Source organism: Cebidichthys violaceus, unplaced genomic scaffold (genome assembly GCF_023349555.1).
Source record: "Cebidichthys violaceus isolate CVI_PGR_0920_01 unplaced genomic scaffold, fCebVio1.0.p SCAF_17, whole genome shotgun sequence".
NCBI lineage: Eukaryota > Metazoa > Chordata > Actinopteri > Perciformes > Stichaeidae > Cebidichthys > Cebidichthys violaceus.
In genome coordinates this window covers 992,233-1,009,329 of record NW_027176340.1, presented here as the reverse complement: position 1 = coordinate 1,009,329, position 17,097 = coordinate 992,233, and the positions used below count along the sequence as shown (strand labels likewise).

Here is a 17,097-nt window from a genome sequence, read left to right as displayed (position 1 = left end):
TGAAAAACAGTCATATTATAGTATGTCTAAAACAGTCATACTATAACATGTCGAAAACAGTCATAGTATGGCATGTCGAAAAAAGTGAAAAAAAAGTCATCCTATAGCATGTCGAAAACAGTCATACTATAACATGTCAAAAAAAGTGAAAAACGGTCATAGTATAGCATGTCGAAAAAAGTGAAAAACGGTCATAGTATAGCATGTCGAAAAAAGTGAAAAACAGTCATAGTATAGCATGTCGAAAAAAGTGAAAAACAGTCATAGTATAGCATGTCGAAAAAAGTGAAAAACGGTCATCGTATAGGATGTCGAAAAAAGTCATAGTATAGCATGTCGAAAAAAGTGAAAAACGGTCACAGTATAGCATGTCAAAAAAAGTCAAAAAACAGGCATAGTATAGCATGTCGAAAAAAGTCAAAAAATCAGTCATACTATAACATGTCGAAAACAGTCATAGTATAGCATGTCGAAAAAAGTCATAGTATAGCATGTCAAAAAAAGTGAAAAACAGTCATAGTATAGCATGTCGAAAAAAGTCATAGTATAGCATGTCGAAAAAAGTGAAAAACAGTCATAGTATAGCATGTCGGAAAAAGTGAAAAATAGTCATAGTATAGCATGTCGAAAAAAGTGAAAAACGGTCATAGTATAGCATGTCGAAAAAAGTCAAAAAACAGTCATAGTATAGCATGTCGAAAAAAGTGAAAAACAGTCATACTATAACATTTCGAAAAAAGTAAAAAATCAGTCATACTATAACATGTCGAAAACAGTCATAGTATAGCCTGTTGAAAAAAGTCTAAAAACAGTCATACTATAACATGTCGAAAACAGTCATAGTATAGCCTGTTGAAAAAAGTCTAAAAACAGTCATACTATAACATGTCAAAAACAGTCATAGTATAGCATGTCGAAAAAAGTGAAAAACGGTCACAGTATAGCTTGTCGAAAAAAGTGAAAAACGGTCATAGTATAGCATGTCGAAAAAAGTGAAAAATGGTCACAGTATAGCATGTCGAAAAAAGTGAAAAACACTCATACTATAACATGTCGAAAACAGTCATAGTATAGCATGTCGAAAAAAGTCAATGTATAGCATGTCGAAAAAAGTGAAAAACAGTCAAAGTTTAGCATGTCGGAAAAAGTGAAAAAAGGTCATATTATAGCATGTCGGAAAAAGTGAAAAACAGTCATAGTATAGCATGTTGAAAAAAGTGAGAAACGGTCATAGTATAGCATGTCGAAAACAGTCATACTATAACGTCAAAAAAAGTGAAAAACAGTCATAGTATAGCATGTCGAAAAAAGTGAAAAACAGTTATAGTATAGCATGTTGAAAACGGTCATAGACAGCAGACAGCACATCTGAAAACTCATTCATTAAACTGTATTATAAGTATAAGAGGTCAGGAGTTGGGTTAGAATTATATGATGAAAAATAAAAATCTAACATTTAGGAGCCTGATTCGTGCTTCTGGATCCGTTTAGTTTGAGTTGTCAGCAGTACGAGTCAACAGGCGTGAATATAAAGAAATCACAGCAATCCAGACTGTGAACGTTAAAGACTTCAATGGCACGAGTCCATAACTCGTGAGTGGTTACTGCAGCCGAGGCTCTAGTTTCATGTTTCAGAGCGAGTGATGCTGCATTACACAAAGAAACCAGTTATCCTTTCTTATTGTTTGTATGAATAGAACTTGCTGTATGCGGGTTCCTCTGGGGTTCTTTTCTTATCTAAATAATACTTTTGTTCTGTGATCAGCCAAACAAACTGGCCTCAAAATAAAAAAAAAAGACATTATTGCAATTATTTGTACAGTCAAACTTGTGGTGACTTAGTTTACAGTACCAGGTCAAAGTTCAACCTCAACACAAATCACGGACCACAAAGTGTAGCAGGTTAATGCAAACATACTGTATCCATCCCGTCTACGGAAAAACTCCCGAGCCCGCCGACGAAGACCATGCGATATGGTCAAAAGCTGTGGAAGAAGAACGAGCACGTGGACCTTTAGTCAAGTGTTCTGACAAAGAGACAAAAAGTCCGTGTTTTCATTTTGTAGGTCTTTTTTATTGGTCTGACAGATGAGTACCTGAATGCAAATACCTGCTCGATACAAATGAAGCGCCTGAATGCACCACGAGTCACTACGCTCCAGTAGAGTCCTCCATAGCGCCTCTCTGTGAGCTATGCAGAGGCCTTTGTAATGACTTGTCACCAGGTTATACATCTGATCTCGATATGAATGAAGCGCATGCAATGAGACGCAGTTTCCTTTTAAGTTCTATCGGGATGTTGTTGACCTGCTGACCGTTTCACAGACTGCTTCATGCGCCTTTAAGGTTTAGCTTATTTCAACATTTTTACATTCAGAACTCTGTTGTGGGGGGGGAATAAAATCCATACAGGATCATGAAAGTAAAGAAGCCCTTTGAGGCAAGTATACAAAACCATGTTCTCAGTCTGATCTAAATCTTCTCTGCTGCGTTCATGACTTAAGAAAAGCTGATAAAAAAGACGCTTTAACCAGGATTTTATATAGTTTTTTAAGGTACATTATTTTTTTAACTGTGAAAAGGGTCGAAAAAAGTTTTGGCAGGTGAAAAATAAATGTTTTTGTATTAGTGTTTGTTGTTGTAATACTCATTGTCGGCCACAAGAGGATGCAGAACACCCACATGTTCTAAACGGGACAAAATCCATTCAGGTTTCCTTCCATGTGTTAGCAAGTTATGTACAATATTTTATATATATATATATATTCACGAACACAAGAGAGAAAACAATTTAGATCAGATTTAAGAAATGGATCACCTCCTTTTTCCCTCTCAGGGCTTCCGTACAAAAAGAGTTATGTGCAATTAAAAGGTCTTGAAAATACATGTCTATGCAGGAATTACGTTAATATGTAATAAAGCCCTTTGCTATACAAATTCTAGACTAATATCCCTGTATAGATAGTAGGGTCTGAGGAGTACATACACTACAATATAATACACTATACACATTAATCAGCTGCTTTGTGGACCTCTGTTCTGCTGTCAGAGTTCTCTAGACAGGCTGTTGGAGCGCCGCAGGCCCAGCAGGAGGCGGTGTCGCCTAGCAGGAGATGAAGAGGGCGTTCACGGACCGCTGACTCTGCGTTCGCTCCAAAGGTCCAGCGGCGGACAGGATCTCGCAGGCCGCCAGTTCATGATAGAGAGCGTTCAGCACCTCCAGAATGTGGGCTTTCCCTGCGCAACAAGAAGCAGAACAGATGTGACCGCTGAGGGAGTCGTGTTACGGGCGACCCCGGAGAGAAATGTAGTTCAGTTCGATGCCCCCCGAGCGACTGTGAACTTTCATTATCGTATTTCACGGGACGCAGGGTGGGTTTTTATTGGGCGTGCGCGCTCTACTCACCGTGTTGCGGGTCGCTGCAGGACCCCAAAGTGCTGAGCAAGATTTTCCCGAGGGACCGCCGCGAGACGTTCTGAAACGAGAGAGAGAGAGAGAGAGAGAGAGAGAGAGAGAGAGAGAGAGAGAGAGAGAGAGAGCTGTTCTCAGACGACCGCCAGGCGATTAACGGGGCACTTTAACGGGCAATCTGCGCCCTGCAAACCACAGAGGCCTCTCACACACATGCTCAGCAACTGAAACGAGTTTGCTCTCAGATCTGTAATCAATCCCAGCGGGGCTAGGACACGAAACAATGGACAAATCCATCAGTCATTCATATGAACTGAGACATCTGTTGGCAAAGCGGCCTTTTAATTCAAATGATCAGGAAGTAGAAGTCCATGTGGAGGTTTGAACGATGCTTTCAATCTGCTGTTCTTTCTGATGTCTGAGCAGAAACATCAGAGTGGGTGGGCCTTCTCTCCACTGCCAACCCAACTAAATGATTTTCATTACTTTGACTTCCATGATGGTTCACAGGATGTTTCACTGTGCTCACAACAATCTAAACAACATGTTAAGGCCATAAAAAGGTACGAAAAACAACAACATGTTAACACAAAGCTTTGGTTGTTGGTAGCTTTGACCCAAAAACCCACCAGGTCCCTGAGCTGCTGGAGGAGCTGCAGGATGTCGGCGAGTTTCTCCTCCACCAGCGACAGACGAACCCTCTCCGTCTCCAGCATCTGCAGCTCCATCTGAAGCAGCTCCGTCTCCTCGGCCTTCTGATGCAGCTCCTGCACCAGAGAGTCCTTCATCTGGAAGACACGACAGACAGACACACACACACACACACACACACAACACACACACACACACACACACACACACACACACACACACACACACACACACACACACACACACACACACCGTTACACTACAGGATGGTAACCTCCTGTCTGGAAGGTTACCATCAGGAAGGCCACCGTCACCGTACTCGTCCTTCCAACAGTCCAAAAACCTCAAATATTCAGTTGGATATTATAGAGGCGCAATAAAACCTTCAAACGCTCACATATGAAAAGCTGGAACTTATCAATTATTGGCTTTTTTTTCTTAAGAAATAGTTTTAAGACCAATTTTCTGTGGATGAAATAATGGACGGTTGAGCAGCTAATGCAGAACCTTTCATCCCTGCTGCGTTTCATCCTTCATCCACATTGATTCATAAGGAAATATTAGACATACACTCCTAGACAGAGAAACACATTTTTTTAAAAGAATTGATGGGCTGATGCTCTTCATTATGTTTCTTTTCCTGTTAAGAAGAAACACATGACATATTGTCAGAACGTACAAGAGCCGCTGGATGTGTCACCCTACTAAGTGTTGCTTTATTGCCCCGTGGGCCCGTTTAACACCTTAATACGACATGAATACAGCCAACGTCTGTCAAACGGCGAGGGTTGGAGTGAGTCTTTCAGCCCACATTGTAGGTTAGTCTGCCAAGAAGGCTGTAAATCCCTGCGGTGCACCTTTACGTCACGGCGTACTGAAAGACAAAGGCCTCACCCCGCACATCCTGCGCATCAACAAAGCCTCACAGTCGGGACTCTGTTCAGCTTGAACTTTTCCTCTCGGAGCGCTGAGGCGTTCTGGGAACACGTTACGTCACGGCTCCCCTACTGCCCGTCTTCCTGTGTTGTGAAAGTACTACTCGACTGTAACGGGACAGCTTCAATTTACGATACTCTGAAGTGTCATGCGGGACGAGGGGGGAGTGTTTCTGTGGTCGACTCCAGAAGAGAAACAGCTGCAAACACACACACACACACACACACACACACACACACACACACACTCTGGAGGCTCTGGTGCCGGAGGTTTGGTTAGCTGCAGGATCATGCCACTGGCTATGGTTTGGCCTTTGAAGCCCTCCACTTTCATAACAACCTCCAGCGGTCCTCTCTAATCTAGTTCAACACACAGGCGGGATGACGCAGGACGCCGAGAGACAGAGAGCGGTTTCACGTGAATGGATCACGCGGACCCGGCGCAGACGACGCCGTGGGCGGCCCACCCGGGTGTGCCGGCGGTCAGCGGTTTGTACCTGGTCCATGTCCATCTCCGCATGGCTCTCCTTCAGCTCCAGCTGCTTGTGCAGCCCGGTCACCCTCTCCAGGAGCTCCAGCACGGCGCCGCAGCTCTCCTCGCTCCTCGAGCTCCCGTAGCTGGACATCAGCTTCTTGAAGGCCTTGTCGTCGCACCTGATCCACAACAAAGAGCAACATTCTTAGCACACTAATACAAGCTTATTATTATTATTATTATTATTATTATGGGAACATGAAATGTATTTAAGTACATAGGAGGTAGATTATAATGCTGTTGTAGAATTGCATTTTACGTCCCATACGGTTCCATATTACCGGTTTTGGTTGATAATCTTGCGGATTCTCACATAAAAACACTGTATTTGATGTTTTATTTGCCTGTAGGTGTAGATCTGTGATAGCAGTTGGACAGGCTGCAACATTCAGCAGTTATAGAAAATGATACATTCGCTAAATCATTTATTTATTTGGTACTTCTGTAGCGTTTTAGGCTCGTTTAGCATATTGCTTTGGTTTTACTCACTGAGCAGAGAGACAGAGCAACTGAGCTAAGGTGAAGAAGGTCAAACGTCTTTGTTATATATTCATGGTTGTAGATGTTTCTTTCATTCTTCATTAACATACGTAGAAACTGTTTTGTGTGAGCTCTCCTCTCACAGACAGCAAACACGGTGAGACATGGTCGTGGAGCAGCGCTACCTTTCCCCGCAGCAGGACAGCCTCGTCAGGATCCTCTTCACCTCGTCCACCTGCCGCTGCTGATCTTCGGTCCACTTATCGTCTTCCTCGTCGGACGCCGCCTGGCCCTCCACCGAACGAAACAGCTGCTCCTCCACTAGACGCCGCAACGCGCCATCGTGGTTAATGTAATCATTATCATAGAGGGCCGTAGCCAGAGGAGGTTTCATATCATGGAAAACTGAACATCTCTGGGGTTTGGACTGTTGCTTCAATAAAAACAAGCAGTGAGATGTCCCATTGGGCTCTGACAAATTCTTACTTTTTACATTTTCACCATTTTCTAACATTTTATAGAACAAATAATACACAAAATGAGTTAATCGATTAATAGCTGAAGTCTACTAGAGACTATGTGTAGCTATATAAAAGCACTTCGAATAGTAAGACTCTTTCTTACTGTTTAAGAAATTATTACTATTACTACTATTATTACTATTACTACTATTATTACTATTACTACTATTACTACTATTAATACTATTAATACTATTACTACTATTATTACTATTACTACTATTATTACTATTACTACTATTATTACTATTATTACTATTACTACTATTATTACTATTATTACTATTACTACTATTACTACTATTATTACTATTACTACTATTATTACTATTATTACTATTACTCCTATTATTACTATTATTATTATTACTACTATTATTACTATTACTACTATTATTACTATTACTACGATTACTACTATTACTACTATTATTACTATTATTACTATTATTACTATTACTACTATTACTACTATTATTATTACTATTACTACTATTATTACTATTACTACTATTATTACTATTACTACTATTACTACTATTATTACTATTAATACTATTACTACTATTACTACTATTCTTACTATTACTACTATTACTACTATTACTACTATTCTTACTATTACTACTATTATTACTATTACCACTATTACTACTATTATTACTAATACTACTATTACTATTATTGGCGTTGCACAAGTAACGTGTCTTACTTTTATCCGGCGTCGTCACGGCACGCCCCGTCGGAGAACATCGGTCGTGTTGGGAGTCCGAGCAACATCTCTGGCCCGGCCTGCCGCCAACGCCGGGCTGCTGCTCCGCCCCGGTGCCGCTTGGGAGCTGTAGTTTTGACACCTCTGACCTGAAAGAGAAGCACCGTGAGCTTAATTCAGCAGGTCTGACTGGCGTGGCACGTAAACCGGCACGGGTCCAAGGGCTCGAACCGCTCCTCGAATTTGCACAGACGAGAGAAAGTTCGGTCCAAACCGCTTGCCGGCATCAGAGAGAACATATCAAGTAACACAAGGCGGCGTGTATTAAGCCACATCTACAACCGCCATGATAATTTTATAGAGGCCTGTGATGTTGTGCGCCAGATCTGGGTGGGGTAATTGAAGCCAGACATCGCATCTTTAAGGCGTTTTTACAGTAAAAGTGGGTCAGTGGTAGAGCGCCACTGTTGCTGTGCAGGAGTTCTCTTTGCAAGATGTGAAGTGAAAACGCACTCGAGCCGACACCGGACGGAACAGAAGACATTTTGGAGCACGAGTTGTTTTCTACTCTCTTGTTAATGTGCAGATGAAGAGACGTTTGTTCCGTGTGTCGTGTTTTCAAAAGGCTCGCTCAAACATTTGTCACGTAGAAAGAAGAGAGACAGAGGGAGGCTTCAGTCATTCAGATCAATCTCGCTGTGATGGTTTGAGTTTTCTAGGTTTCGCCTGCCGTCTGCTCTTTTGTGTTGGGGGGGAAATCCGATAGGGGGCCTTCGTAAATCACAGAATAAGTGTTTCCAGATGACGATGTCTTGCTGGAAAAAAAAAAGAAAAAAAAGAGGAAAATCTCAAAAAAGGTTTTGAACAGCCTGACTCTGAGGAGAAAGAAGGAAAGAGTCACAGAGCACTCATGCTTGTATCCTGTTGGCAGCAGACAGACTGTGTTCCCTAAGACAACAGAACACTCTTCCTCTGTGTTCTACTTCTGGGTTCCTTCGTGCAAAAGTGTGGTGAAAACGAGTGAAGGTCAATAATCGCGGCGTGATTTCAGGCAATCAATCAGAAGAGTCGTGTTTAAGTTAGAGGGGGCCGCGGTGGAAGAGAAAGGGGGGGGGGGGGGGGGGGTTCACGAGGGCCAGCAGCTGCAGCCGGGCCGGCGTGGATCCGGTGTGCACGGAAGAGAACGCGCGCACAAAGCTTTGCTGGTTGCCGCGGAGACGCTCGGACTCTGGAATGAAGCGGTGGAGGGCCTCTTTCAAACGAGGGCGTCGGTGTGACTAATTGCACTTTAATTGACGGCGGTTGGTGGGAGACTGCAGCCGGTGAAAACTGTAGCAAAGCCTTCAACATGCAAAAAAAACACCAAAACACTTTGAGAGACTCAAAAGAAAAGCTCAACTTTAAAGCTAACGCAGATGAATGAGCTCCAAACTGTCACATGACAACTAGCTCTGATTGGTTTTGGACTGAGCCTGACATTTAGACAGCGATGACGCGGTACGATGAACGCAGACACCTGAAAGTAGTCCAGGCACACATCCTGGATAGGGATCGGACTGCAGACGAACACAGAATTAATATGTATTTTGTCAGACGGGCGTCGCAGATCTCGCCAGGAACCAAATGCAAAAAGCAGCACGGGTGGGTTTGGCCTGCCAGAACCAAAAGATTGACTCATTTACATATTTTGCTGAGAGAGAGTCAAATACACTGCAGACTTCACAGTGTGTTATTATATAATATATTATAATAGTGTACATGTGAGCGAGGAGAAATTGATCAAGTTCAACTCATGTAGAATTTGATACCAGAATATTTTGACATGGTATAAGATCCCAAAACAATGTGTGAAAGAAAACTACTTAAAGTGGTGTGAAATAAATGAAATGACTGTACTGTGATGAAACACACCAATGCTGGTGTTAATATTGACATTTCATACAAATCTGCATTTATTAGGTAGAAAACACCATCGAGTGTTTTAGCTAAAGTTACTTTATGGACCCATGGATGCAGAAGATCGCCGGAGGATCCAGGTAACATTATAGTCAAACTCTGTTTGATTCACGAGCCACTGAGCAACTTTAGTGGGAATGAAGCGCAGCCTAATCTTTACTACATCCCACAAGGAGCACACACACACACACACACACACACACACACACACACACACACACACACAGGAGTAACATTCTATTGTGCTGGATGTCAGGACATTTGTAATTAATAGGATCCTGTATTCTGCCCTATTAGCAGAAGTCTAGAGCTGTTCTTCTGGCCTGTGGGGGGGGGGGGGGGGGGGGGTAAGTCCAGCTGTTTGTTGTTACAGCCGGGACACCCAGAGTCCTCTCTGTGTTCATCACAGTGCGCTGCTGAAGTGGACTTTCCATCAACACACCCCTCCCCCCCGCCCACCGTCCCCCCTCCTCCGCCAACGAGCAGTTTCCTCATTCAGGTGTCATCGGTCAATGCCAACCCCCCCCCCCCACCCCCCACAGAGGTTACAAACGAGGCCCACGCTGTACCTGAGCTTGAACTTGGAGGTCGGTGCTCGTCGGGTGCCCTGGGGTCGCGTTTGCTCGAGCTGATGGATATTAATCAAGTCCCCCCCTGGGTCACGCACGTACAACGACGGCGGTTTCCGGGATACAAACGAGGAGGCTTCAGGGATGTGGTGATTATTTAGCACTCGCTGAGGACTTAATCCCCAAAAAAAAAGGCAATGGCTGTAACATTTACAGAGGGTGGGTGAGCTTTCCTCTGCCCCCAAAGTGCAAAGAAACGAGAGTTTTAAGAGTAGAGGGAGCGAAGTCCAACGAGCGTGGGTGGCATGAGTTTCATAGGATATTTTGTGTGTGATGTATTTCTGCTGATGTCAGCATACCTCCAAAACCAGAGGGAGGGCGAGCGGGGCAGCGGCTCAAATGTGAAAATGAGCCCACTTCTTGGCAGCGTGTTTTTTTTTTTTTTTGAACGCCGTTCAAGAAGAACAGAGAGGCAGCGGAATGCCCCGGGTCCCAGACATTCCCTCCAGTGTGTCCTTCTCCGCATTATTTTAAGAAAAAGGGGGTAGGAATGCTGCGGCGGCACCTGCCACCACACAATGCCACAGGCTCTCGCGCTGGAGGCAGATAAACGGCCCGCTCTACCCCTCCGCTCTACCCCTCCGCTCTCTGTCGGACGCCACGCAGGGAGCATGAAAAGGCCGGGAGATTACGCCTCCCCGGGGGGGCCTGGCTTCAGAGGGCCAGGGGTTAGAGGCACACAGAGAAGAAGTCTGCGAGCGAGCCGATAAAAGAAGAAAAAGAGTTTTAAGCTCGCACACTTGGGAGACATGTGCTCGGCTCTCTAGAAATCCCCGGACTATAAATAGAGACACCTGGAATGGAGACGATAATAAAACCGAAGACGTTCTGGAACACCAAAGTTCATTTTAATGAGTTTGCGTCTCCACTCTAGATAAAAAAAGAGAAGAAGATGGAGAGCTGAATGAAGCCATTCCTCTCATGCCTCACAAAAACACGTCGGTCATTTCATGAACAAACAGTGGAGTGTTTGCTCCTTCCTCCAGATGGTAGGCCTTCCTCCCCCTCGTCTCTTCTTGTTCCTAACCGCTGTGCTCCCCATTGTCTCATCTCTCTGGCTCACAGAGCTCTACATGGCTACAGTGACGGTGATTTAGACTCCATTTGCCTTCTGGAGTGAAATACCGACGTAAAAGTGACACTTTCTACATTAATCCCACTGTGCAGAGACTTTAATGTGCTGATCTACTCCTGTCAGAGCCCCAGCCTTTGCTCCGTTCTGGCGTACAATCCAAATAAATCACAGACGCGTTATGCAACAACACCCACATATCTTAGGTTTCATACCGATGACCACATTTTTCTCCTGGTTTTCAACCGATTTCTGCTGGGATGTTGATGGAAAGTTGAAAAGAGGGGTTTTTTCTCGGTGAGAAAATTGTACCACCAAATTATATGATAAACACTAAAAAGGAAATCAAATCACATTTTACAGGAACACTTTCTCAGTGAATATGAAGCTAAAGCCAGGAGCTGGTTAGCTAACGTTAGCTTAACATAGCACAAAGACTGGAAACTGAGGGGGGGGGGGGGGGCAGTATAGCCTAGCTCTGTGCAAAAGCAACAACTTTAAATGAACATGTATAACCACTACCTGACAACTGTACACTTAATTATCTTTTTCTGATTGAACAGCCAAGATATAAAGTGTTAACTAGCAGCTTTAGCTTTAGCATTCCAGTCGTCTCAGCTAAGCTAGGAGCTGGTTAGCTAACGTAGCTTAACATAGCACAAAGACTGGAAACTGGGGGGGGGGGCAGTATAATCTAGCTCTGTGCAAAAGCAATAAAATCTAACTCCCTGAACTTTAAATCAACACGTATAACCACTACCTGACAACTTTACACTTAACTGATTGAACAACCAAGATACAAAGTGTTAACTAGCAGCATTAGCTTTAGCATTCCAGTCGTCTAAGCTAAGCTAGGAGCTAAGCAGCCTGCTGACTGTAGCTTTTATCATACAGGTGAATGTGTGAAGATGTATTGTCGAGCACCGATTCACCAAAGTCCACAGACACTTTTCATGGGACTTTAATGGGCTGCTGGCAGTGAACAGAGAAGGTTAAGGAGCTGAAAACATATTCTCACTGATGCCGAGTAAACATGAGCGGCCATCCCAGTGGGTTATTGCTCATACTGGGTGCTCTAATATCATAAGGAGGCATAAGCTCTCAGCTCTCTACCACCTCCAGCCCTGTGACTCTGTATCTGTGAGATCCAGCATCATCCTAGTTAATCCCATTACTTGTCACAGCAGTTTAGACATAAGCCACAGGGATAAAGTAATGGTCAATCATTTCAACAGACCCCTTGACACGCTACTGCATCTCCAACAGGGGTTCTTGTACCCTTTATAAAGTCTTTTTAAGTATTATTTAAGACCTGAAATATGGTGGAAACTATTTCTTTGATAGGAAATAATTTTTTGAGTCCTACTTTGGAACAAAACTTTTCCTTTCTTTTGTCCAGTGCTGAGATCACCGTTAATTCAGACTTTTCCATTCAAACGAACTAACCATTTAGAGAGCGGCTGAAGGAATACTAATAAGCACAATAATGAGAGTCCTCAAAGCATCCTGTCCCGAAGGAAAACTACATGACTCTTTTTGAAAAACTACACAAATCTCATGAGTGGATACTAGAGATACGAGAAAGTCAGACGAAGTTTCGGGCTTCATGCAAACGACGCAGACATTAGTTTGCCCGCTGCTACTGCGAGCCACTCGTGCTTTTCAGATTGCATGTGGGATTTGACGGCTTTTCTTCGCCATGCTCCCTAACATTTAAGTATTTTGGGGAAAAAAATGACACCTTGCTCCGGTGGTTGGCCGGTGCCAACCACCTCCGAAAGCAGTCGTCGTTGCACTCGCACCTCCCCATCAATGACGACTGACAATAAGGAAAAGATGACACTCAGCCAGACGCCAACATCTGTAGCTAGCTAACGTTAACGTAACGTCAAACTGTCTCATACTAAGTGAATCAAACAAATGCACTGTATTTGAAGTGTTGCTGTAGGCTACTGAGCCTGACAATTCTCCCATCAGCCTTAAACGCACCATCTGTAAGTTTAATACCTAAATTAAAGACAATTGATGACTTTAATTTCCTTATTTCCTTTAATCTGACACTGAGACGATTGAGTTATAAGGTAACTCGGGGCATTTGTTCACATTAGGTACGATAGATTTTCTTCCACCCCAGAGTACGATTGCCCCCGTGGTCGTTTAGTTCAGAGAATGAGATCGACCCGTGTAGATTTCGGAGACCTTCGGCGTTGAGAAATGCCTTTGCAGGTCCACTTCGGTGTTTTGCTACAGTTGGTTTTCCCACCTGATGCAAATAGCCCACATCCCCTGATGTGAAAGGCTCAACAAGAGTCACAAAGTGTGAAGCAATATGTGAAGGAGTGAAACTGGCACCTTCCTCTCTAGCCTTGGATGAGACGTAACTGAGCAAGCATTGGGTCTTTCGGGGGGGGGGGGGGGGGGGATATTCATGCAGCTTGGTTGCTAAGATCCATATAGGACGGGGGTGCCTGTGTGGTATTGTTCCTTCGGGAGCGGAGTGAAAGAAGCGAGCGGAGAGATTGATGAGAACGGTCAGTCCGTTGAGGTTCTCACTCAATGGAGCTCTCCCTTGACAAGTCAGGGCCTTTGTGGCGCTGAATTATTTGCCATTAGTGTATCAATGGAAGGGCAGTGAAAAGACTTTGGAACGCAGTCTGCATGGATTAGTGGAGTTTAGGGAAATAAGAACGGTACTGTGGTTGAGAAATGTGTTCTTTAGAATCACCTAGAGGCAGGTAGTAGAGAGGACTTATGTGGGTCTGGATCTATGTGACTGTGTCTAAAGAGTCTGTAATAACAGTAGATGTTAGGACTATTTAGAGACGTCTGCTACCTAAGACAGCCAGACCTGCAGACCCTGATTATACGGTTGGAGCAGGGACAACAGACGCAGAGATAAACACTAAACCCACTGGCTTTGTTCTTTAAAAAGTCCAATTACACCCTTACTTCCACCAAAATGAATAGTTCCCAACAGTAGCGGAGCTCAGGCGGGACCGGCCCGCCACACAAGAAGCCCGTTAAATAGACTAAAACGCAACAAGTCTGAAAATTGGGGAAGTAAACCACATCAAGCCCTCAGAAGTAGCATGGCGGAGCTCTGCAGGCGTCAGGCCAGGAGTAAACAAGAGTCATTCTGCTCTAGGAGGGAGTCAAATTCATCATGGCTCATTCTGGCCACAAAGGCCAAAACAAGCTCTTCTTTCTCATGACATGATGAACAGCCAGACACTTGTTTTGCTCAGGGTGTTGACAGCTGATTGGACCTAATGAAGAGGCAACAAAAAGGGCCTCGCCTGCTCCATGCCCCGTGTCTGTGGCCTGGGGGCAGCATTTCTTTTGATGCATTTACACGTCGCCGATCTAACAATCACAAGAATATTTGAAGAGACCTCTTTGAATACGTCTACAGAGAATCAATGTCAAAATGTCGGTGCAACTACAGACATCTCACTTTCCAGAGGCCAGGCTTTTAGGAATTCTGAGGCTTTGTTTCCTGAGTAAATCTGTAAATTGTATTTTGCATAGTTCCCAAAAAATAACCAGGACATACCATAAGCAACCTTTTTTTAAAGACTTTTTATAGTAGACATTTATATTTCAAAATGCCCTTTTACAAAAGTCTGATTTAACTGTTTTCATATTATGTTTCTCAATAATAACACCATACCAATAATGTTTTATTTTCTTGTCCTCTGCTTCTTGAGCAAGCACAACGACCGCTTCCCTCAATTAGCCAGTTAGCTCCTGTTAGCCAGAGCAGCACGGATGTTAAAGTGATAAAAGCGATGGAAGCAGTGACAAACCAAAAGAAGTGAGGCGTGCTGTGTGTGTTCCCAGGGTTCTCACCTGTAGAAGAGCAGCTCCGATTCCAGCTGGAGGACGTGCCTCTGCAGCGTCGGCACGTGGCTGGCCTTGGCCTCCAGCTCCTTCACCTTACCCAGGCCGCTGAGCAGCGCCTGCCGGGCCTCCTCCACCTTCCTCCTCATGCCCACCTGCTCCCTCTTCAGGGCTCGGTTGCAGTCCTCCAGGGCGACCGCGGCCTCTTTAGAGGTCCACAGCTCCTGCTCCAGTCTCTCGTTGCACAGCATGGCCTCCTCCACCTGTAGGTCTCTGGAGCTCCGCAGCAGCTCTATCTCGTGGATGATGCTCTGCAGGCCCTTCAGGTTGCTCAAACTCTTCTGGGCCGCTTGATTCTGGTGTTCGGCGAGGCAGCCCTCCTCTGGTTTATGCTTGGAGTGGCTCTTCCATAGTCCTACCTGAAAGGAGTCGTGCAACAGGTGAACCAGATGAAGACATTATCCAAAACTATATTGCACCTGCTGAGTCACATGCCTGTAAACGTTGTAACTGATAGCTTCATCTACAGATCACTTAGCAGGCATTGTTAAGAACATTTGGGTTGCCAGTTTGTGAAAAACATACATCTTGTTGCTGGCATGTCTTTAATAATCAAGTCAATAATCAACTTTTATAATAAGCGATCAAGTCAGCAGCTGTTGGGTTTCTAACAGACCATTAATTAATGAATCAAAGGTCATAAATACAGCACACTTTATTAATAAATAATTTAAGCCCTATAGATCAATTATGAGACATTAATAAGAGCAATATTTGGGTCGTCGGGTCGTTTGTTCTGTGATAATCCCGTCCTTAATTAAAATCATTAATGAAAGAATATTGATTATGTTTCTCACTTCCTAATAAGCCATCGAGTCTGCCGTCATAAATAGTCACTAATCAGAATGTTTGCACATCCAAGGAATCTGACTGATTGACGCAGAACAATAGAGACATCACTGAAAATACTAAATATGAAAATGTACAATAGAACACGATAAACACACAATATAAGAATGCATTGACATGTCTGCTACACTGATCATAGTTCATGGGTTTATCAACATGTGGTTTGTTTACTGAATGTTGCCAGGTTGTGTTAAATACCTGCAGCTGTGTTCACCTTCCTCTAGGAGGACCTACCTGAACCACAGTCCACTGATGAACAACTCACTGACATTTATGACAGCAGACCTGATGGATTATCATAACATGAGAGACGGCTGGACATTCAGAATCACAGAGCACCTTCTGCACCTGGGTACCAAACAGTAACCTGTAAATAATGGTCATAAATCCATAACTAATGCTTTATAGGTCAGTTATAAGCTGGGAGTAAAGTAACTGTTGGATCTCGTGGCAGTGGGCGTCTGGTCCCGGTTGTCTATGCAAGGATCCAGACGGGGTCGTTGAGAACATGGACCCTGAAAGCCCTTCCGTCACGTGCGGTTCTGGTGATGTTACACTGTTAGAATCCTTCACGCTGGAACCTGCAGCAGGTTCAGTGACTTCAGCCCGCTTCTGAACTCTGGAGCTCTCTCACCTGCAGAGCCAAACAGCGCGCGTCGCTGCTCTGAAGCGCGGCGCGCATGTCCTCGATGAGCTCGCGCAAACTCGCGTTCTCGTCCTCCAGCTTCGCGACCCGGTCCTCGGCCTCCTCCAGCGCCACTATCTCCTCGTAGCACTCCTTGGTGCAGGACCCGAGCCTGCAGCCGGAGGCGTGCCGCCCCCCCGCCGCGGCGGCGGCAGCGGCGGGGCAGGGGTCGCCGCTCGCGCCCACGGACGGCAGCCTCCCCCGCCGCCTCAGGGGGCTCCGCAGGCGGATCTGAGTCTCTATGTGCTCGCTGTCCTTCCCGACCAGCAGCCGGCCGTTCTCGTACTGGCGCCCCGCCTTGGTGCTGAAGTAGCCGCACAGCTTGGCGTGGAAGTGTCTGAAGGTGAGCTCGCCGGGCAAGTTGTCCAGAACCCCGGTGCATTCGGTGTCCTCCGAGTCTTTGTTCAGTCCCAGGACGTCACACAAGATGTTGAAGTCCTCGACGGGGATCTTGCCCCCGCCTTGATAGTCCATATGATGGAAGATCTCCTGTAGGTACTGGTCCAAGCCGGTAGCCAGAACTATGATCTCGTTCTCCACTCCCCGGTCCAGTCCGTAATGGTAAGCCAGAGTGCTGACCACCCATTGTGTCCTGCGCGCCGGTCGGCTGTACGGATCAATGGAGTCTACTGCGTCCATCATTCCCACCGAGAAACACCATATTTCCTCAAACTCAACGCGGTTACTTTGTTTCTTCTAGCGTCGCCCCGTGCGTGTGTGCGCGTGTGTGTGTGTGTTCGTGTTCATCCTCTCGGGCAGA

At 44.8% G+C, this 17,097-nt stretch overlaps 1 protein-coding gene across 1 annotated transcript; it reads right to left on the bottom strand.

The window, feature by feature from the left end:
- Positions 1-2,068: 2,068 nt before the first annotated feature.
- Positions 2,069-17,097, bottom strand: efcc1 (EF-hand and coiled-coil domain containing 1). The gene is made up of 8 exons (XM_068711869.1): positions 16,287-17,097; positions 14,753-15,162; positions 7,247-7,395; positions 6,199-6,334; positions 5,496-5,652; positions 4,042-4,200; positions 3,407-3,476; positions 2,069-3,237 (listed from the first exon to the last, which is right to left on the bottom strand). The coding sequence occupies exons 1-8, from the start codon at positions 16,977-16,979 to the stop codon at positions 3,104-3,106; spliced, it is 1,908 nt and encodes a 635-aa protein (XP_068567970.1). The 5' UTR covers positions 16,980-17,097; the 3' UTR covers positions 2,069-3,103.

Excerpts from the sequence above, each read along its gene's own strand:
- efcc1 (XM_068711869.1), bottom strand. The coding sequence starts at position 16,979 with ATGATGGACGCAGTAGACTCCATTGATCCGTACAGCCGACCGGCGCGC. Across the intron at positions 4,201-5,495 it reads CGGAGATGGACATGGACCAG|ATGAAGGACTCTCTGGTGCA; the intron begins GTACAAACCGCT and ends CGTGTCTTCCAG. Across the intron at positions 3,477-4,041 it reads TCCAGCAGCTCAGGGACCTG|AACGTCTCGCGGCGGTCCCT; the intron begins GTGGGTTTTTGG and ends CTCTCGTTTCAG.